Here is a 21,334-nt window from a genome sequence, read left to right on the forward strand (position 1 = left end):
ACACTTGGACAACTGCAAATGAAACCGAACTTGATAATTTTGTTGGCCTCAATATATTGTCTGTTTTCCTCGTCTCCCGAGAGTGTTGTTCATTTGGCTACGTTTGGGGTCAAAAACCCAAGGATATGAATGAGAGCCAGTAGTAGTTTTTGCATTTATTTTTGCTCAATTGTATATCATGAAAAGGAGTAATTTAAATATGTTGTTTATATTGTTACATTTCTTATATGTTTTTATGCATGCATTGTTCACAAATACGTTTGTTGATTAAAAAATGTTTAGTTTGCCTAAACTCTACATATTAAAGGCAACATTCACAAAATCATTCAAGGATCTTGAAAAACACCGAGTAAAATGTATCGCCCACTTTTACACTTCACCTCAATGCATCGTCTCCCTGACGAAGCCGGAAGCCATCTGTTTTATTTTGAAAGGGGCCGGAAATAAGATGCTGGCTGACTTGACAGTTCTTCACTTGAACAAACTCCTGTTGCTAACGAGCAACGATTTCTTCTTGTTGTTGTAGCGCAGCATTAAACTCTTTGTTTTGGGTTTCGGGAGTGCCGCTGAAAGATATAGTGGAACATTTTATCCAGCTCCTTGTTGTTTTTCTGGTCCGCCATGCTCAAGTTGTATCTGCACCGAGCTCTCGGCTGCAAGTTATCGGCCGCATCGTTGGGCGCGACGGCACCGAGGCTGTCGGGAGGAGGGCGACACACTCCCCGCCGTCTCATGGGAACTCACGGCAGGAACGAGCCGAGGGAGCCGCTTAACTCTCCCAAGAGAGCCAAAGAGTTTATCTACCGCCTCCAGGCCAGGGAGAGGACATGTTTGCTGAAGGAGCTGCAGAACTTTGAGTCCATCGCCATTGCTCAAGGTGCGTCCAGGGGTTAAAGGTCACTTCCTTTCTTTTTACCCGAGCGTCTTGGGGCGAATGGGCGTGGTCTTGACTTGAATGCTAGTCATGATTGGCCACTTTGCCTCAGACTAAACGTCACTCAAAGTGTACCATTGTAGTGTTCATGTTAAAGTGTGAGTCAATGGAACCATGAAATCACCTCACACATGCCAGCACTTCATTTATTCCGTTGGAAAGTGCTTATTAGGGGTGGGCGATACTACACACTCATACAAGGCCATTATTGCCCATACTTGATACTTTATACTTGAAAATTATTGAATAGTTTTATGATATTTGCCTTTAATGTGTAAGAAATACTACTCAACAAATGCATTTGTGCATGGCTCAGATCAAGGGTACCCAAGTGTTACAATTAAAAATTTTAACTGGTGGATAGACCTTGGTAATGTTATCAAGACAAACTTCAAACATTGCAAAACACACACCCAACATACCAGAGCTTGAGACATTTCTCATAGCAACCCTCCAAAGTTCAGTCTTTCTTAAATATAAAGTACATAACTTGGTGTCCACTCGGTGTTAGACTTTTGTTCAAATAATCTTATTTTACTCTTTTATACACAAAAAAATCACTTTAGTTGCAGAGTTGAGTAATTATCCCATGAATATATACCATTGTAATCATCATGGGGTTTGTTTTTCCATTGAATTATGTTCTTCAAAATTTTCATCGGCAGGCGGACACGAAGGTTATGTACTTTTCACTAATGATTACACAACAGTTTTTTTTTTACACTGAGAATATTTAAATAAAAAACATTAGAAACGAATTTCAGACATCATTCTTTAATTCTAAGTAGAAATCATGACAAAATTATCAGAGAAAATATTGAGGGAAAGGCTTCTTGAGACGTCATCTGTACTTCTGTGAAGAATGTGTCGGACGTTTCGCTCCTCATCCGAAGAGCTTCGTCAGTGAACTAATAAGTGCTGGTAGCCCAGGCCTTAAATACAGTAAGAGTGGGCGGAATTGGTGTGCCAACACCCTCCTCCTATTGGTTCCTTACACTAAGCCTGGGCGGAGTAGTGGTATAATCCTCTCCTGCCATTAGCACCTCCGATCAAAGGGAAGTGTAGCTCCCTGTAGTTGGGTATGAACGACTCTAATACTGGCTCGTTAGCATCTATTGTTCTGGCTCGGCCCTGGCTCCACCTCATTTGCAAGACTAAGAGCTGTGGGTTTTGGTCTCAGTAACCTGCTGAACACAGGGTCCAAATTAAACCTCAAACCACCATTCCGATTCAATGATGGGTTCTGTTGTTTGACAAAAATAGCTTCCTTTACTCCTCTTTCAAACCATCTGTTTTCTTTGGCCAAAATCTTTACCTCGCTGTCCTCAAAAGAGTGATTGGTAGCTTTAAGGTGTAGATGTACTGCTGATTGAGGACCACTAGAATTGTCCCTGCGATGTTGATAAAGCCTTTTTTGGAGCATTTGCTTAGTTTCCCCAATGTAGTGCTCTTTGCATTCCTCATCTTTACAGTGGATGGAATAGACCACATTGCTCTGTTTTGGGGTTGGAGCCTTGTCTTTAGGATGCACTAGTTTTTGTCTCAGGGTATTTACTGGTTTAAAATAGTTAGGAATTTTCTGTTGCCATAAGATCCTCTGGAGTTTTTCGGAGACCCCCGCTACATAAGGGACTACCACTCCTCTCCTTTTTGCTTCTGTGGGCTTTTGGGTTTCCTTCCCTACTCTCTTCTTTTGACATTTGTTAAAAGCCCACCGCGGGTACCCACAGGTTGAGAGCGCTCTCTGGACATGTTGTGTCTCCTTTTTCCTTCCCTCAGCACTAGTTGGTATTTGTTCCGCTCTATGTTGGAGGGTCCTAATAACCCCTAGTTTATGTTGTAGTGGATGGTTTGATTCAAAAAGCAGGTATTGGTCAGTGTCTGTGGCCTTTCTAAAGACCTCTGTAAGTAGCTGTCTGTCCTCTCCTATAATTACCTTGCAGTCTAAGAAGGCTAGTTGGTTCTCTTTAGCGTCCCCGCGAGTAAATTTGATATTGGTCTCCACGGCATTGATGTGATCTGTGAAAGACTGAATTTCCTGTTTTTTGATTATGACAAAGGTGTCATCCACGTATCTAAACCAGTGCCTTGGTTTTGTCCCTGAGAAGGAAGTGAGAGCCTGTTTCTCCATCTCTTCTATGTACAGATTCGCCACTATGGGTGAGACTGGTGAGCCCATAGCACAACCATGAATTTGTCTGTAAAATTTCCCTCTAAACTGAAAATATGTAGTGTTAAGGCAAATTTCCAATAATTGGCAGATGTGGTCAGCACTAAGTTTTGTTCTCCGATGCAGAGTTGAGTCCTCGAGCAGTCTCTTCCTCACCACCGAGACTGCTGCTGAGGTGGGGACAGATGTGAAAAGTGAAGTCACATCATCAAGACACCAAAGTTTCCTCTGGCTCCAATCTGAGGTCACCAATATCAAATTTACTTGCAAGGACACTAAAGAGAACCAATTAGCCTTCTTAGACTGCAAGGTAATTATAGGAGAGGACAGACAGCTACTTACAGAGGTCTTTAGAAAGGCCACACACACTGACCAATACCTGCTTTTTGAATCAAACCATCCACTACAACATAAACTAGGGGTTATTAGGACCCTCAGTAGTATATACAGGTTGAGATGGTATTTCCTGCTGGACATTTTGCCTGTCGCACCTCCTCCAGTGCACTTTGGGTCAGATGCAGGATTGTCAGCTGGTGCCACCTTTCACTGATGTTTCGCCCCCTAGCCAGTACATCTCCAGGTGGGGGGGGGCAAGTGGCATCTTGGGACGTCTCCCTACCACTCCCTGCATCCAACCCTATTGGGGTGTCTGACCCCATCTGCTATCTTTCCTCCTTAACCACAACCAGTAGCTTGCTTTTTCGGCCTCTTCTGCTAGCTCCTTGATTGCTCGCTGTAGTTTTGCCCCTGTTGTTCCTAGAGCGCGGAGAAGCTGGATCGCTGACCTGCCAACGAAGCCCCTGCACCCGACCTCCACTGGGTGGATGGATGCTGCCCACCCTGCCTCTTTGCACTCTGCTGCCAGCTCGGTGTACTTGAGCCGCTTGGTCTCATGTGCAGATGGTATTCCCTCTTCCCACGGCACAGTTAACTCAATGATGAGGACCCGCTTGGCAGCTGTGGACCACATCACGATGTCTGGTCTTAGGGTTGATTGCACAATCTCGCTTGGGAAGATGAGCTGCCTGTCCAGGTCGACACGCATTTCCCACGCCTTCCCAGGGGTTAGCAATGATCTTGCCCGACTGCCCTGCGCCTTTTCCTGGGTCTCCCCTGGTCGTACGAAGGAGATGCTAGTCGTTTGGCCGCTTGCTGTTGTGTTAGCAGCTGTTCTTCTTGTCTCCAGGTGCTCTGCCAGCTTCCTCAGCACTTGATTGTGCCGCCATCTGAGACGTCCTTGTGACAGTGCCACTTTGCATGATGCCAGGATGTGTTGGAGGCCTACTTTGTCACTTTCACACAGCGAGCACCTGTCCTCACTCCCAAACCACGTGGAGAGGTTCTGAGGGCACGGGAGGGTGTCGTAAGCTGCCCTGACCATGAAGCTGAGCCGTGCCTGTGGGGCTTGCCAGATGTCTTGCCAGGTTATGACCCTGTGGACAGTGTCCTCCCACCTGGTCCATGCCCCTTGCTTGCCCTGGGACACCGCTTTGATGAGATACTGCTCTTGCTCTGCTCGAGCCACTTCCTCCACAATCATGGCCTTTCTCTGCTGTCTTGAGGCTTTTGACCAGAATCTCATTGGTTCCCCGAAGCCGACTCCAGCCCGGCCTTCCTGCATTCTCCCGGTGATCTCTCTGTGTTGTAGCCTACTGACAGCCTGATTCACTTCTGGTTGGGCCCTCCATTTGCGCCCCGTTCTGACGGCTACTCTTATTGCAGGGTCCCTGGACTCCTTGAGTTCAAACACCAGGCGGGCCTTTTCCTGTTTGTACCCAAGGCCCACTGACTTCAATGGAAGCTGAAGTGCATTCTTTCCAAAGAGTCCTGCGTTGGAGAAGCAGCGAGGGAGACCCAACCATTTCCTTATATAGGTGTTTGCAATGCTGTCTAACCTGCTGACCGTGGTGGATGGAATCTCGCAGACTTTAAGTGACCACATCACACGCTGGAATAGTGTGAACTGGTAGCACCACAGTTTGAACTTCCCGGGGAGCTGGCTGCTATCAATCCTGGCCAGGCCGTGCCCCAGCTGCTGTTGTACCCGCTTGCCCATCTGCCTGTCAGAGAGGTCAGCAGTGTATTCTCTTCCGAGGCTTCTAATAGGCTGCTCTGACAACAGGGGTATCCTCTCCCCCCCTACCATGAACACCGTCCTATCGGTCCTTACTCCTCTCCTGATTGACAGGCTCCGCGACTTGGCTGGCTTTATCTTCAGTCTTGCCCACTGCGTAAGCTCATCCAGGCGTTTGAGGACCCTTGCTGTACATGGAGTGGTCTGTAGGATGCTTGTCACATCGTCCATGTACCCTCTCAGGGCGGGAAGTCTTTCTCCAGATGGCAGCCTCACACCTCCAACCACTTGTCTTGCTCCACGGAGAATGAGCTCGAAGGCAGCCACGAAGAGTATGGGCGAGATCGCGCAGCCCATTGCAATGCCGACCTCCAGCTGTTGCCACCTTGTTGCCGAACCTTCTCGGGTGAAGCACATGTGGAAATTGCTGAAGTATTTGGCTATGATGGTGCTGACAGCTGTTGGGATGTGAAAGAACTCCACTGCGTAGTCAATCACCTTGTGTGGTACTGACCCATACGCATTGGCCAAGTCTAGCCATACCACATGGAGGTCAGTGCGCTCCCTCTTGGCCCGCTGGATCTGCTCCCAGATCACGGCTGAGTGCTCAATACACCCTGGGAACCCTGGGATCCCCGCCTTCTGGCAACTTGTGTCAACATACCCATTGCCCTTAAGGAAGTTGGTCATTCTCCTTGCGAGAATCGAGAAGAACAGCTTCCCCTCCACGTTCAGTAATGCGATGCTCCTGAACTGATCGATGGTGGTAGAATTCAATTCTTTTGGGATGAATACGCCAACTGCCTGCTGCCACTCGGCTGGGATGGACTCCTTCTTCCAAGCCACCCTCATCAGCCTCCACAAGATTTTGGTCACTTGTGGGCTGTTCTTGTAGAACTTATAGGACAGCCCATTTGGTCCGGGTGCTGAGGCTGATCTTGCTTTCCTCAGGACCTCTGTAAGCTCACTTAGTCTTGGTGGAGAGGTGTCAAAGGCAATGGTTGGTGGTGGCGGCCGTGGTATGTGGCCTGGGGAACCAAGTGGTTTGTCTCTGTCTGCATCGGTGTAGTGGGTCTTTGCATATTGCTCCAGCTCTTCCTTGGAGATGTCCAGCCTTCCGCTCCGTTTCTCATCCAGCAGCTGTCTGGCATACCTGTATGGGTCCTGGAAGAAGGCTCTTCTTTCCTTCTCCTTTCTCTTTCTCCGCTTCCTGATCCGGTCTGCGCGGCGAAGTTTTGCAAGTTTTTGTTTGAGCTCATCCCAGAGTAGCTTTAGACCTGGTTTCTCGTCTGGGGTTGCTTTCCTCCACCTTTTCCGGAGTTGGCGTCTGTTGCATAGGAGCTCCTCGATCTGTTTCTCCCTTCGCCCTTTCTGGGTAGGAAGTGAGCGTGTGGCTCGTTTCCCTGTGATTTCTCCGAACCTTTCTTTACACTCCTGGAAGCAAATGTTACTGAGGGCTCTCAGCTTGTCCTCAAATTTGCCTCGCAAAGCTTGCTCCAGGATGCCGCTCAGGTCTCTGTCAAGTTTGCTCCATGCGCCTCTCTCCTTTGCAGTTGGCCACTTGATCCTGCCACGCTGCTCTAGCTGCTTGGGCATACTTCCTGTTTGTTTGGCTGAAGTAGGGACAGTGTGTCCACCATCCAGGCTTGCTGTCTCCATCTCTTGCCCCGTTTCCTCTGCTGTTGCCCTTCCTGCACTGTCGGGTCCTGCTACACTATGGTTTGCTCCCTGGCTTTGGGTCCCTTTCGTCTGACCTGCCGAAGCAGTGCGATTGTGCTGTCTGGGCTGCCTGCCACACTTCATCTTTCCTTGATGGATATGCAAGCCTCTTAGTGAGGTCACTTTCTGCCACCCACAACTACACTTCCGGAGGAACTTCTCGTAGTCATTATCCATTCCATTCATTACCGTTTGGTCCGTCCTGGTGGGCCCTTCTTCCACCCCGCCTCTCGGAAGGCCCTCGGGTTGTTTCCAACATAGAGCGGAACAAATACCAACTAGTGCTGAGGGAAGGAAAAAGGAGACACAACATGTCCAGAGAGCGCTCTCAACCTGTGGGTACCCGCGGTGGGCTTTTAACAAATGTCAAAAGAAGAGAGTAGGGAAAGAAACCCAAAAGCCCACAGAAGCAAAAAGGAGAGGAGTGGTAGTCCCTTATGTAGCGGGGGTCTCCGAAAAACTCCAGAGGATCTTATGGCAACACAAAATTCCTACCTATTTCAAACCAGTAAATACCCTGAGACAAAAATTTGTGCATCCTAAAGACAAGGCTCCAAACAAAAAACAGAACAATGTGGTCTATTCCATCCACTGTAAAGATGAGGAATGCAAAGAGCACTACATTGGGGAAACTAAGCAAATGCTCCAAAAAAGGCTTTATCAACATCGCAGGGACAATTCTAGTGGTCCTCAATCAGCAGTACATCTACACCTTAAAGCAACCAATCACTCTTTTGAGGACAGCGAGGTAAAGATTTTGGCCAAAGAAAACAGATGGTTTGAAAGAGGAGTAAAGGAAGCTATTTTTGTCAAACAACAGAACCCATCATTGAATCGGAATGGTGGTTTGAGGTTTAATTTGGACCCTGTGTTCAGCAGGTTACTGAGACCAAAACCCACAGCTCTTAGTCTTGCGAATGAGGTGGAGCCAGGGCCGAGCCAGAACAATAGATGCTAACGAGCCAGTATCAGAGTCGTTCATATCCAACTACAGGGAGCTACACTTCCCTTTGATCGGAGGTGCTAATGGAAGGAGAGGAATAGACCAAAACTCTGCCCAGGCTTGGTGTAAGGAACCAGTAGGAGGAGGGTATTGGCACACCAATTCTGCCCACTCTTACTGTATTTAAGGCCTAAGCTACCAGCACTTATTAGTTCGCTGACGAAGCTCTTCGGATGAGGAGCGAAACGTCCGACACCTTCTTCACAGAAGTACAGATGACGTCTCAAGAAGCCTTTCCCTCGATGGACAACTCCTGTACGACTGAGAGCCTACACAGATACAGAGAAAATATTGTTAATTTCACAACAAAAGTAGACATGCTTTACATGTAACATTTCAATGTCCAAATATAGACACTTTTTTACAACATAGCCGTGCTAGCACAAAATAAAAACATGAACAGGCTTAATTTATGGTTTGGTAAGCTTCCTCACTCTATAAACGTCAGATAGGGATAGTACACGTTGTTAGAACAACAATTTCAAATACTACTCAAGTGAAGTTGAAGACAGCAAATGGTACCCTTGATCTGAGCCATGCACATTTGTGAACAATTTACCAACATATAAATACACCAAGTAGGGGTGCACGATAATTTGGGTCGATATGAGGGAATTATGACATCTACTGATAACATTAAAAATAGCTCAGATAACCAATAAATTAAAAAAAAAACACTCCAAAAACACCTTATCAGCCACCTGACACCCCGGCGCTGTGGCGTTTTGAAAAGTGCAAAAGACCTCCATGGCGTCACAACGGCTGCTCGGAGCATGTGTCCGAATATAGTGAAGATTGCTGGGCCACAGCAGGTGGCTCCTCCCCCTCTATACTCTGGTTCTCCTGATAGTAGTGATGTGGTGGTAGTCATGTCATCATATTTCATTAGGACTAATCAACAAATCCTCATTTGTTCCAGTCCTTCTCACCTCCAGGTGTGCACAAACTACAGTTAAATCGGTTATCGGTACCATATCGGTCTTGAAAAGCAGAAAGTTATCAGTATCGGTTTGAAAAAAAAAAAAGATATCGTACATCTCTAACAACAATATAGGACATGTACCAGTATGAACAAAATAATACAAGTATTCCCTTTTATTACGTACAATTGTTTGAGCAAAGTAAAGTCAGTTGTGCAAAATAGGGAAACAAAAGCAAAAGCTGTTATTGACTCTAATTTAAATCCTTTGGCTTTTTGCCCCCCAAGCTCTCCTGTGACCAAAAACGTATGTTTTCTCCTCCCCAGAGACTCTGGAGCCTTCGCCGCCCACCACAGCCCAGATCAGATATGGTGGGCTTACACGTATACACACACACACACACACACACACACACACACACACACACTATAGCATACTGCAGTAACATGCGTCAAACCGGCTCATGCATCTCTTTACAGTCGTATTCCACAACGCCGTTCCCTTTGTCGGCTTTGGTTTCCTGGACAACGCCATCATGATCTCAGCTGTAAGTGTGTAGGTCGCCGTGTCCCACCTGGCGGGTGCGAGACCTGACCGTGGTCCCCCTTCCTTCTCCCTGCAGGGAACGCAGATTGAGCTTTCCATCGGAGTCACGCTGGGAATTTCCACCATGGCTGGTAAGAACCTGCTTGTTCCAAATCATCAAATGTCGTCCGACTAGCTCCCCCTGCTGGCCAGGAGGGTAATCTCCAGTTTCGGCATTCTCTTCTGTGTCTCATTGGTGCTCAACTTGACATTCTGTTGCCATGGTTACCATCTGCAAAGTGCTAATGATGCTGCTGTGATGATTAATTCAACCATTTTCCACACTCACCTGTTCGGAGAACGTGCTGAGATGTTCTCTGGATCTTGGTGTATGCCGCTTTGGATGTTTTGAGAGTTGTTTTGAGCACGCAGGAAGTGATATCATTGAGGTTCTCCCTGTCTGGGCTCTTTTAAAATGCCCGCAAGAGTCCAAGTGAGTCTCAGAGGCAGAAGGGAACAAAATGAAAGTGTTTGTCGCTTGTGCGTCTGCAGCCGCCGCCCTGGGGAACCTGGTGTCGGACTTGGCGGGCCTCGGGTAAGAGGACAGTGTGTGTGTGTGTGTGCGTGTGTGTGTGTGTGTGTGTGTGTGTTTCCACTCCGGCTCACACTACACTCGCCATGGCGTGTGTTTGCAGCCTGGCAGGTTATGTGGAGGCCCTGGCGTCCAAACTGGGCATGCAGGTTCCGGACCTGACCCCCAAACAGGCCGACATGTGGCAGACCCGGGTCAGCTCGCACTCGGTGAGAACGCCGCACAACTCGAGCTGCCACTGTTTGGAATGATCCACTACCCCTGTCCCTTCCCCCCGCAGGGTAAAGCCATCGGCGTCTTCATCGGCTGCATTTTGGGAATGTTCCCCCTCTTTTTCATCGGCGACGACGAGGAGAAGGCAGTGCAGCCCGCCAGCTCGGCGTCACACTCCTAACGGGACGCCATGACACACACTGGACTAGTCAGACTTGCCAGGCAGCAGCGTCACTTCCTGGAAGGACTGGAACAAATTAGGATTTGAACAACTGTACATGTTGATTAGTCCTAATGAAATATGATGACATTACTACCACCACATCACTGCTATCAGGAGAACCAGAGTGTAGAGGGGGAGGAGCCACCTGCTTTGGCCCAGCAAGGTGCACTGTATTCAGGCACACGCTCCGAGCAGCCGGTGTGAATCCACAGAGGTCTCTGGCAAACCTTTTGCACTTTTTATGCCCCAGTTGCGGTAGCTACGTGGCTGATAAGTTTTTTGTGTGCTCGATGTTTTTTTTTTCCCCTCATTGCGGAGCATTTGGTACACACAAAATGTCTCTGAAGCGGTGAATGTTTGTTTACAGGTAAGCTCAGGGGAAGTAACAACAGGCCGTTAATGTCACCGGCAGGAGAAAAAAGGAGTGCTTGATTTACTCACCCTCACAGCGTACGGGTAATCTCAACTCATTGGAGCGTTCTTTTTTGAAATTATTGTTTATGGGAGCTTTTTATTGGATTTATCAGTATGAGGTCATAATTCCCTTATATCGTGCATCCCTACTTAGGAAGTGTCAATTCTGATGTGTCTTAAGCCCGCGAGTTCAGTCCAACATTTTTGCTGTGGATTCCTGAAAACACTAGAGCACCCCTGCAGCGGTGCACTCTTACATTATAAAGGATCTAAAGCTGGTGTTTTGCAGCAGGTCCTTAAACACATCAGAGCGCTGCTGTCATAAAGAACTGGGGTCTCCAACCAGTACTGGTCCGTGGGCGGGGCCAAACCGGGCCACGGGAAACTAATATATACTATATATTAAAAAATATATATACACCGTTAGAAAGCTTTTGCATGTTTATGTTGGTTGTTGCAGGCGGCGAGCCGTACCACTTTGTTCGCCGGTCCTTGAACGCACCATGTAACTTTGTCCCATGCTGTACAGATAGACTACAAGTACTACGCTGTATTTTTACCCTTTGTCTTTCACTTCATGTTTGCCCCCAAATGCTGATACTGTGTGGGAATGCATAAAGGTCAGGTTTGATGACGTTATAAATATTTATTGAGCGCTAATGTAAATATTGGTCCTGTCCACCAAGTGAATTCATGCAAGCACATGCTAGCCACATCAAACAGTGACGTTATCATCTTCTCTCTGGGAAACAAACTCCAGCCTTGTACTGGTGGATGGTGGGCCTGTATTCATTTTATGATTTTAATTTGATGCCGTCGCCGTCTTAGTTTTACACGCCACAAAAGAAATGAATAATATTTATTTTGTGTTGAAGGGGTCCAGAAGTGCTAGAGCGGAGTCTGGAATGGAATGCTTGTACCTGAAGTGGTTATATTGGGAGATTTTAGAAGCCGGCGGATATAATCCGTTTTTGGGTTGGTTTTTTTTTTTTGCTGATATTGGATCGATAACCTGATATTAATGGGGGCACCCCTAGTAAACGGTGTAGCGGCCCAACTGCAGTAAGTAAATTTCTGCAAAGTAGGATTCAAGACAGTGTTCCCTCGCTACATCGCGGTTCACCTTTCACGGACTCGCTGTTTTGCATTTTTTTTTAAGTGCAATTTTCCATGTACTTTTAGCAGCGTATGAATGAGCATCGTGTTCTGCGTCCTTCTGGTGTATTCGAGCGATGTATCGGTGCTCTGCCATATGTGTCTGTTATTCTATTTGCTACTGCTACCAGTAGAGGCTGTTGTATGCTCATGTGATAGTTGAAGTCCCGTCCAGCTGGAGTAAAGAGATGTCGTCCCTCCACCTGGTCTTACTACGTGTTTACGTGCCTGTACGAGCATATTAGAAACCCACAGTAGACAATAGCCGGCTAAATATAGAGCCACAACAGTCCTTATTGGCTAAGGGAAAACCCACCCACTGTGTTCTGTGTCCTGATTGACTGACAATGGTGTACAGACAATCTCCTTTGTTTTAACAAGGATACAAAAACGCTACAGCCGAACGGCGCCAGGATGATGCACAGTCAGAGGAGTGAAATACGCAAGGGTCAAACCAAGTAGGTTGATCATTAAGATTCAAACGAAATGAACTTTGAGAGTGTTTAAACAAGAGAAAAATGTGAGAAAATGTTCATGCCTGTCTGAGAAAAGTGAATGAAGTGTGTGGTGAGGGTTTTACAGCCTTAAAACATACAGAATTATTGGAAACAAATAAAGTTGGCTACTTCGCAGATTTCACTTATTGCGGGCTATTTCGGGAACCTCTCCCCGCGATAAACGAGGGAACACTGTATAAATAAATGGAATATTTTCGTAGTTAGAGGGTCCCTGTAACTTTTGGTCATTTAATATTTTGTTTTCGTGAACGGGAAAACAAAACTGGTTTGTTTACTTGAATTTCATTTTGAAATACAGAAAATAAAACTGAAGTTCAAAGCGTTCTTCGTCTTCAGTGTCAAAAAGCAATAACTACATCTCAAAAAAATGCTTTGATTTTTATTGTAATTTCATATAACATAAAATTAAATCACCAGTCAATGAAAAAAACATGTTTTTTTTTTCATTTTCAAAGTAAGAGCACGAATGATTACAAGTGCACCAGTGTCATATTTCTTATATCTGGGTTAGCGATGCTGGCGACCAGTCCAGGGTGTGCCCCGCCTCTCGCACCAAGTCAGCTGGGATAGGCTCCAACATGCCCGTGACCCTAGTGAGGATAAACGACGGCATAGAAGATGGATGGGTTAGTGATGTGCAACACCAGTGATATCGTTTCCGATCCGTTACTGAGTGTAATTAAGGCCGGTATCGGCGATACCCATCTGATACGGGTAATTCACCTAATGTGTAAATTTTAAAAGGTAGGCCGTTTCATATCATAGCATAAAGAATACAAGACATTTCATTATTAATTAACTATATTATTTAGTTAGAATACATTTAAATTAATAATAGAATTATTCATTTAAGTGATGTATTTATTTTAAACCCTGAAGTATATTGACAAAAACTATCATAAGTAAAATAATAAAAACATTAAAATGAATGATAAATTATAACTACTTTAAGAATGAAAACTTTATTGACAATTCGTGGTTCCGTTTACGATCGATCATTTCAACAGATGACTGACGTATCGAAAGTATCAATATTTTGATAAGGGACTCAATTTCAGCACATGAAGAGCTGGTATGGGAAGTATCAATGTTTCAGGATCGACCCGCACATAACTAGTGGTTATATCGGGAGATTTTATAAGCAGGCGGATACGATTCTTTTTTATTTCCTGGTATTCGATCGACATCTGATATCAATCGGTATACGGTATAGTGGAACCTTGCATTGACGTTACATACAAATAAGAATAATGAACGGAGGAAAAAGTCATTCGTTTCATTTGGCGATCATTCCCGGGGGGGCGGAGACCTTGTAAAAGTTACTGTTGGAGCAATATTTTGTAGATGTGTTGTTTGTTACATGGGACAACCTGGATTTTTGGTGTATTTTAATATTTAAGAAAACATGATGCCGTCTGATTAGAAGCACGGTCACTACGCTACTAAGAAAGCCATTGCCAGAGCTGTGGTTGCCATGACAGCCAGTCCATGACATGACATCACACAGCAGCTCATCATCTGTTTTGTCTTTGGTCATGTGACACAAAACAGAGCGGTTGTACTTTGTATGGCTCTCAGCGACAGGCGTAAGGAGCTAAGATGCGCCCACACACAGCAGACACGCAGGGTTTCTTCTAGAGTTGGCGCGGGCAACAAGGATGGAAGCCACCATGAAGGTTGAGGCCATGGCAGAATTTAGCGCCCTCCGCCAAAACGTGCAGGACATCAGCGCTCAGACCCAGAGGGACATCGAGGCTCTCCGCCAGGACGTGGTGAATGCTGTGACCCAGACGCATCGAGAAGCCAAGGTGGTCCGCCAGGAAGCCAAGAATCTCCGCCAAGAGGTGCAGAAAACCTTGGGAATGAACCCGCAGGACATGGAGGCTTTCCGCCTGGAGATCAGGGAGCAGACCCAAAGGGACTTGGAGGCCCTGCGCCAGGAAGTGAACAACGTGATGCAAAGAGAAATAAAAGTCTTCCGGCAGGAGTCGAGGAGGCTCCGCCAAGAGGCGCAGGGTGTGGCCGCGCTCCGCCAGGAGTGGGAGGACGTCAAAATGAACCTGTGCACGCTCTCCGATAGGATGAAGATGGTGGCGGAGCAGGCCAACGTGCCGCCCAGGGCCACAGTGGGGACGGGCTCATGCACACGGAGGAAGATTCGAGATACATGTTGGGGAATCTCCTTCCCCTTGGCCATGACGCTGTGTGCCGTGTTTGGCTTTGGAATCGGCATCACCCTGTCCTAGACCACGTCCAACCCCTCTCTGGTCTTTTGTGGCCTGCAGACGTGTTATTTTACTTTCCTGACACAATCATGACTCATTTCTTCTAAACTGTTGCGCTTCAAATGGATACTGCAGTCCAAATGTTAAAATACAACAGTTCTAAAACAGGACGTTGATGCGGTTCTCCCTAAGGAGCCCCCCCTCCCAAAACACTGATATCATCAACTAGCCATGACACCCCCGCGCCCCCAGTCCAGTTCTACCTCAGAGTGACCAGACTGCACTGAAGAAGCTCTGCGGACTTTTCAGGACAAAACTTCCTGTGCTGTTTGGACGTTGCCCTGTTTGCAGTGACATGCATTTGAACTGAAGACAGTATTTATTGCAATCTGTGTGCACAAGTTCATTAAAAACGCTCAACAAACTTCATTTTCTTGCTTCGTCCATCACGTCGGCACGCGACTCGCCTCTAAAAGTCCACCGGAGATCCAGTGTCATCGGGTGGATGAGAAAAACACATGCATGGTGTTGTTGTAGATGGTGCCGGAAAGTTCTCCAGGGTCTTCCTCCCTGGCTGCGGCCATGACCTCCAGCACTTGTCTGCACGAGACGGCACGGTATGATTTATGTTCACAATGCAACATGTCCGTGTGTTATTGATCATTCATTCACTCCAGAACTTCACACTTCCAGTTTTAATGAGAATGTGAAGGTATGGATAGATAGCGCATGCCAGTGATGTGCGACCCAAGGACCATCTGTTGCCCGTGTCACATTGTAGAAATCAAAAACAAGAAAAAAAAAATACAGCAAAAATGCACAATGTAAAAAGTCAAATGCAAAAAAGTCTTCTACAAAAAGTTTTGTCCTTCAAAAATCAAAAAAGTTTATTAATGAAATTATTACAAATTACAGTATAAAGATTTTTTTATGTATCATTTGATATTAAAAATACATACTGTCACTATAATTTAATATATATATTTCTTATTAAATTCTAACAATTATAATTATCTATATAATTAAAATCTTTTTTTGCAGTTTTACAAAGTAAATAAAAAAAATACATAAAAATATCAAAATGGCCCCCACATCTTTTGAGTTTTTCCGTATGCAGCCCTCAGTGGAAGTTTGGACACCCCTGGCTTATGCAGGAATGAGCCAAGAAAAAGATGTGGAAAGACAAATACTAATAAGTAGGGGTGTCACAAAACCCCCAACTCATGAGACGAGACAAGATTTTAACATTCATTTTAAGAAAAGTACAATGAAAAAATATAACTGCACAAAGTCTTTTACAAAGCTGATAAACCGCCTTTATGATAATATATCATCATAATGTCGTCTTTCAGGCTCTGGTGTCTGCTGTTTGTGATGTGCTTTTCTCACAGGCAATTCCTACTGTCTGTCAAACGTTTGCAGCATTTCATGATAAGGAGGAGCATTTCTTTGGCAATGACTGTGAACGCCCACCATTTTGTGGTGTTTCGTTTGTATTTACTTTGCAAGACCAAACGTTTCAGTGACTGTTGACTGTCGGGATGAAGTCTCTGCATCTCCACATGTCGTTTTTTTCCCCAGATGGTAAACTGGGTCTGGTGGGCATGGGTTGCTTTTCATGTTGCTACCACTTTGTGTTTTTAGAAAGAAACGCTGCAGGTATTGATTTAACAGTGACAGCTGACGCGATGATGTGCAAAGGTTCCACTCACGTGATGTGACACGGCTCGTTCCTGTCCTTCAGACAGTGCCCCGCCTCCCATTTCTTCTTGGTCGGGAAAGTTGTTTTGACGTACTTGGAGCCTGCGTGCGTGTTCTTCACGCCGCACCACGGCGCATCTGGCGGCAGTGGCATATAGACAGACACGTGACTAGATGCAAAGATTGCACAGATCTGCCACCCAGGAGACAACGCACCGGTTTCTATCATGAGTCTCTCAGTGGGAATGGACTTCATGGCTTCAATGTTGGCCTCGCTTTTCAAGGAACTGCAAGTAAAAATGGAATGATGTTCGGTGTTGCACAGGGCATGGTTCCTTGGAAAACGACGTAACATCCCACCATCCGTTTATCCCGATGTAGAGGTCCAGGTCGATGAGGGCGGCGGCATCCTTTGCGCTCCCATCGAACGAGTGAACCTGGACAGACGATTTCAAAGTGGAAAGACAAATTGCAGCTTCAGGTCATCATCAATCCACTATAATTGTTACACTCCATCCTTACCAACATATTTTAGTGTTAATGCCTTTGTCTTTACAGCAAATGAATGTCCTTACTAAATTATTACGATTTAGGTAATATATTTACATACTCTACACCAATTAATTCAATTATTATGATGTTAATTAAATATGCAAATAAAACACAAATATATATGAACCATTATATAAATTAAATCAAACATTAAATATATTTTGGGATATTTTAATATATAATGAAATTTGTATATAATATTAATATATATCAAATTAAATTAATACTGTATTTAAATAATGAATAAACACTAAACAATAATTACTATTACATTAAATCTGTGTTTAATATTTAATTTTAATAATAATATTAAATATATTCATTAAATTAAATACGAAAAAAAAATTAAATAAAACAACATTTTATTTTAGAAATAAAATACATTGTTAATAATCATTTTTTAAATGTAATTTATGTCAAATGTCATTTCTAATAATTAAATTTTATTTTAATAATGTTATACTTACATTTGTTAAAAATCAATGTAATACATTTAAAATACAATTTAATAAAATAAAAAATATTTAAAAATAAAATAAAATAGTTTAAATAAAATAAAATTTGATTTAATTTCTTAAACATTGCAGATGTTTTTCCACCTGTTTAATACTCTCATTTTCTTATTAATTTCTCAACAGCGTTTCCTTCTTTTCCTTTCTTCTGTATTTAAATATTCATACAATCAACAATAATTAATAGCACATTAAATATATATGTTTACAGTGTAATTTTAGTAACATTAATTAATATTAAATATGTTATATTAATTCAATATTTAACTGTAAATATTAAAATAAAAGTACAATGTTAATTTAGAAATAAAATAAAGTTGAAATAAAATTGTATTTAATTTCTTTAACATGGCAAATGTTTTTTCCACCCTTTTTTAATACTCTTTTTTTCTTATTACTTTTATTTTTCTCACCACCGTTTCCTCCTTTTCCTTCCTTCTTCACAGTATAAGCTATGCACCCACCGCTGCATTCTCTATTGTTTTGTCTTCAATTAGAAAATAGCTGCACTGGACAAACTGTACATGACAAAATGTAAGCAATTAAATATCGTAAGTGTAAACAAGTAAAGGATAAGGTGGGAATGAATTATCAGTAACTAATGGATATGGATGGCTGAACCTGGGGAGCACAGAGCACTCACCTCTCATGGTGACATCAGCTGATGTGCGCAGGGTTCTAAACAAAACAAACCCACGAAAAGCAGCAGGCCCAGACAACATCTCAGGACGTGCACTTCGGGTTTACTCATCAGAGCTAGCTGATGTGCTTGCTGACATATTTAACCTGTCGCTTGCACAAGCATCTGTACCGACCTGCTTTAAGTCCACCACCATAGTGCCCGTATCCAAGAAGAGCAACGTGACCTGCTTGAATGACTATCGCCCTATAGCACTCACTCCTATTGTTATGAAGTGCTTTGAAAGAATAGTCATGACCCACATCAAAAAGAGCATCCCGGCGGCAACTGTGGACCCTCTACAGTTTGCATATCGCCAGAACCGGTCCACGGATGATGCAGTCAACACTGCCATCCACACAGCCCTTTCTCACCTACAGGGCCAGGACACATATGTCAGAATGCTATTTATAGACTATAGCTCTGCTTTTAATACAGTCAGTCCCCACAAACTCACAAATAAGCTCCTCACACTTGGCCTGTCACCCTCCCTCTGTAACTGGGTGTTTAACTTTCTCACAGGCAGGCCCCAGTCAGTCAGAGTCCACAATCGCACATCCAGCTCAAGAATTGTGAGCACTGGGACCCCACAGGGGTGTGTGCTGAGTCCACTCCTCTACACGCTCTTCACCTACGATTGCGTGGCCTCCCAGAACAACACCAGCATCATTAAATTTGCGGATGACACTACAGTCATCGGACTGATCACTGGTGGTGTTGAAACATCATACAGAAGAGAGGTGGCGGACCTCATAGCTTGGTGTCGTGATAACAATCTCCTTCTCAATACAGATAAGACTAAAGAGATGATCATCGACCCAAGAACAAGGGAAAAGGAGCCGCATAGACCCCTGTTTATTGATGAGACTGAGGTGGAGAGGGTGAAAACCTTCAAGTTCCTTGGCACACACATCAGCGAGGACCTCACCTGGTCTCACAACACCCAACAAATTCTGAAGAAGTCCCAAAGGAGACTGTACTTCCTGAGAAGACTGAGGAAATTTGGCATGTCCACCACAATCCTGAGTTGCTTCTACAGATGCACTATGGAAAGTGTCCTTACCGCCTCCATCACTGTTTGGTACGGTAACTGTACAACACGTGACAGGAAGGCACTCCAGCGGGTGATCAAGACCTCACAGAACATTGTTGGGGCAGCCCTCCCCTCACTGCAAGACATTTATAAAACTAGAGTCCTACGCAGAACACACAACCTCATCAAGGACAGCACACATCCACAACACTCATTATTCACACTCCTACCGTCAGGCAGACGCTACAGGAGTTTGAAGTCCAGGACCACAAGGCTGGCAAACAGCTTTTACCCACAGGCCATCAGGCTTCTCAACGAAGCACTCACACACGCCACACGCAACACACGCACACACTCATAGCACTTTATTTATTTATTTATTTATTTATTTGCATTAATGTCTCTTCTGTTGTTGTTGCTTAATTTATTGGTATTTATGTTTATGTGTTTATGTTTCTTATGTTCTTATTCTTTCTTGTGTTTTCTTTCTTTTCTTGGGAGAATGAACAGAATAAGATTTTCATTGCATGGTATAACTGCTGTTTTACTATGCACATGACAATAAAACTCTCTTGAATCTTGAATATGCACAAAGGGGTTACAGACACGTTACATTGTGTAAATGATATTCCTTCATGTCAATGCTCTCCACTCAAACTATCAGTCTACTCACCACACCCCCCACACATCTATCTCGATTCCTCCTCATGATGTCTGGAAACAAAGACTCGGTCAGCGAACGAGACACAACCGGGCCGGTCGTCTAAGACTCACCCACAAAGTCCTGATGTGCGTTGCGACAGTGGAGGAACATGGGCAGCTTGGTCTCCTCCGCCAGCTCAAACTGCTTCTCAAAGTACCTGCAAAGGTGCTTGTGTTTGTACACGTCCTTTGTGATGCTAACCCTTCAGCACACACTTACTTGAGCTGCGTCTCTCTGGGGCAGAATTCTAACCTGTCAAAATCTGAAGCAGACAAACAGTTCAGTGAATCCATTCACGCACTGCGTCAGCCATTAAAATGTTTGCATTGTACTGGCCTAGTCCGCACTCTCCGATGGCGACCACCTTTCCTCTGTGCTCCGTCGCCAGCCGCCTCAGCTCTGACAGGTACTCAGAGGCTCCGCCTTCTTCGAACTCGCCGCAGCGGGTCGGGTGGCAGCCGGCGGTACAGTAGAAGTCGCCTGTCGGGAAGGAGCGGCGCCGACAGGATAAACCCCGGTGACGTAAGACTCGTGGATTGGGTCAACACGGTTACCTCTGGTCTCGGCCAGTTTGAGGGCCTCCCGGCTGTCCTGCAGGCTTCCTCCGGTGATCATGAACTGAAAGAGATCACATTAACCACAGACACAACCAAGACACAAGAAAGGTTGAGTGGACGGCTGCACCTTTTCAACACCCGCTTTGACAGCTCTGTCGATGATGTGATCAAAGTCGTCTGCAGGAACATGACACAGGTTGGTCTCAGGCAAAGTGGACAGATAAGTCGAGAAGGAGATGCTCACCGTCATGTTTCCGCTTGCCTCTGTAGAGCCCTCGGAACATTGGATCTGTCAGGTTCACACCGATATCTGTCATGGATATAAATATATTTGTTCAAATACAGTAATTGACATTAACTGTGTATGATGTATATTGGTCATTGACACTCCAGCTATATTTCAATCAGATTGCATTGCATCGCATTGCTCTGGGCTTTCTGCGTCTAAAACAAGTTCATCATTTAGCAATCAGAACCTCCATGACACCAAAACAAGCCAGCAGTGCTACAAGCAGTTGCTAACACCATTAGATCAAATTACCCAAAACTAGTTCATTACTTAAAACCCAATCACCACTTTTATTTATGTTTTGTTTATCCCAAAGTGTCTGTCTTACCGATGAATTTGTGCTGTGCCATAGTTGAGAGAGTCCTGCTTCGGAAAAGAACAACACATGCAGCCCTGAGCAGCACCATAAGTGTGGGGAATACCGTAAGTTTAACAAAACAAGGGTCGACTATTCTTCAAACAGCCCCCTAGCTCGCCCGGGTTTTGTATAAACAAAATATTATAAATTAAAACATATTTATAGAAACTATATCATAAATTAGCTCGTCAAACTTTCAACTCCAAATTCTGACTAATATGTTGTTGCGCGTTTGACGTAAGGATTACGGTCAAAACGGGTCAAG

The 21,334-nt window shown here is 44.7% G+C and overlaps 2 protein-coding genes across 4 annotated transcripts; one reads left to right on the forward strand and one right to left on the reverse strand.

Moving 5' to 3' along the window:
- Positions 1-443: 443 nt before the first annotated feature.
- Positions 444-12,776, forward strand: tmem65 (transmembrane protein 65). Its single transcript, XM_054763120.1, has 7 exons — positions 444-877; positions 9,147-9,191; positions 9,300-9,367; positions 9,443-9,497; positions 9,898-9,940; positions 10,041-10,146; positions 10,218-12,776. Exons 1-7 carry the CDS (start codon positions 622-624, stop codon positions 10,329-10,331), a joined length of 687 nt encoding a protein of 228 aa, XP_054619095.1. The 5' UTR covers positions 444-621; the 3' UTR covers positions 10,332-12,776.
- tatdn1 (TatD DNase domain containing 1) lies at positions 10,533-21,319 on the reverse strand. 3 transcript variants are annotated; one of them, XR_008567125.1, is made up of 13 exons: positions 21,040-21,318; positions 20,667-20,732; positions 20,550-20,599; positions 20,420-20,483; positions 20,202-20,345; positions 20,085-20,127; positions 19,937-20,022; positions 19,836-19,876; positions 16,747-16,823; positions 16,603-16,673; positions 16,398-16,524; positions 15,111-15,285; positions 10,533-13,050 (listed from the first exon to the last, which is right to left on the reverse strand). XR_008567125.1 is itself a non-coding variant. In XM_054763119.1 (13 exons), exons 1-12 carry the CDS (start codon positions 21,116-21,118, stop codon positions 15,180-15,182), a joined length of 954 nt encoding a protein of 317 aa, XP_054619094.1. In that variant the 5' UTR covers positions 21,119-21,319; the 3' UTR covers positions 10,533-13,050; positions 15,153-15,179. The 3 variants fall into 3 exon arrangements, 2 of the variants coding, with proteins under 2 accessions (XP_054619094.1, XP_054619093.1); XM_054763119.1 differs by having other exon boundaries at positions 15,153-15,285; positions 21,040-21,319; XM_054763118.1 differs by having other exon boundaries at positions 10,533-15,285.
- Between the last annotated feature and the right edge of the window lie 15 nt (positions 21,320-21,334).

Source organism: Dunckerocampus dactyliophorus, chromosome 20 (assembly GCF_027744805.1).
Source record: "Dunckerocampus dactyliophorus isolate RoL2022-P2 chromosome 20, RoL_Ddac_1.1, whole genome shotgun sequence".
NCBI classification, from domain to species: Eukaryota; Metazoa; Chordata; class Actinopteri; order Syngnathiformes; family Syngnathidae; genus Dunckerocampus; species Dunckerocampus dactyliophorus.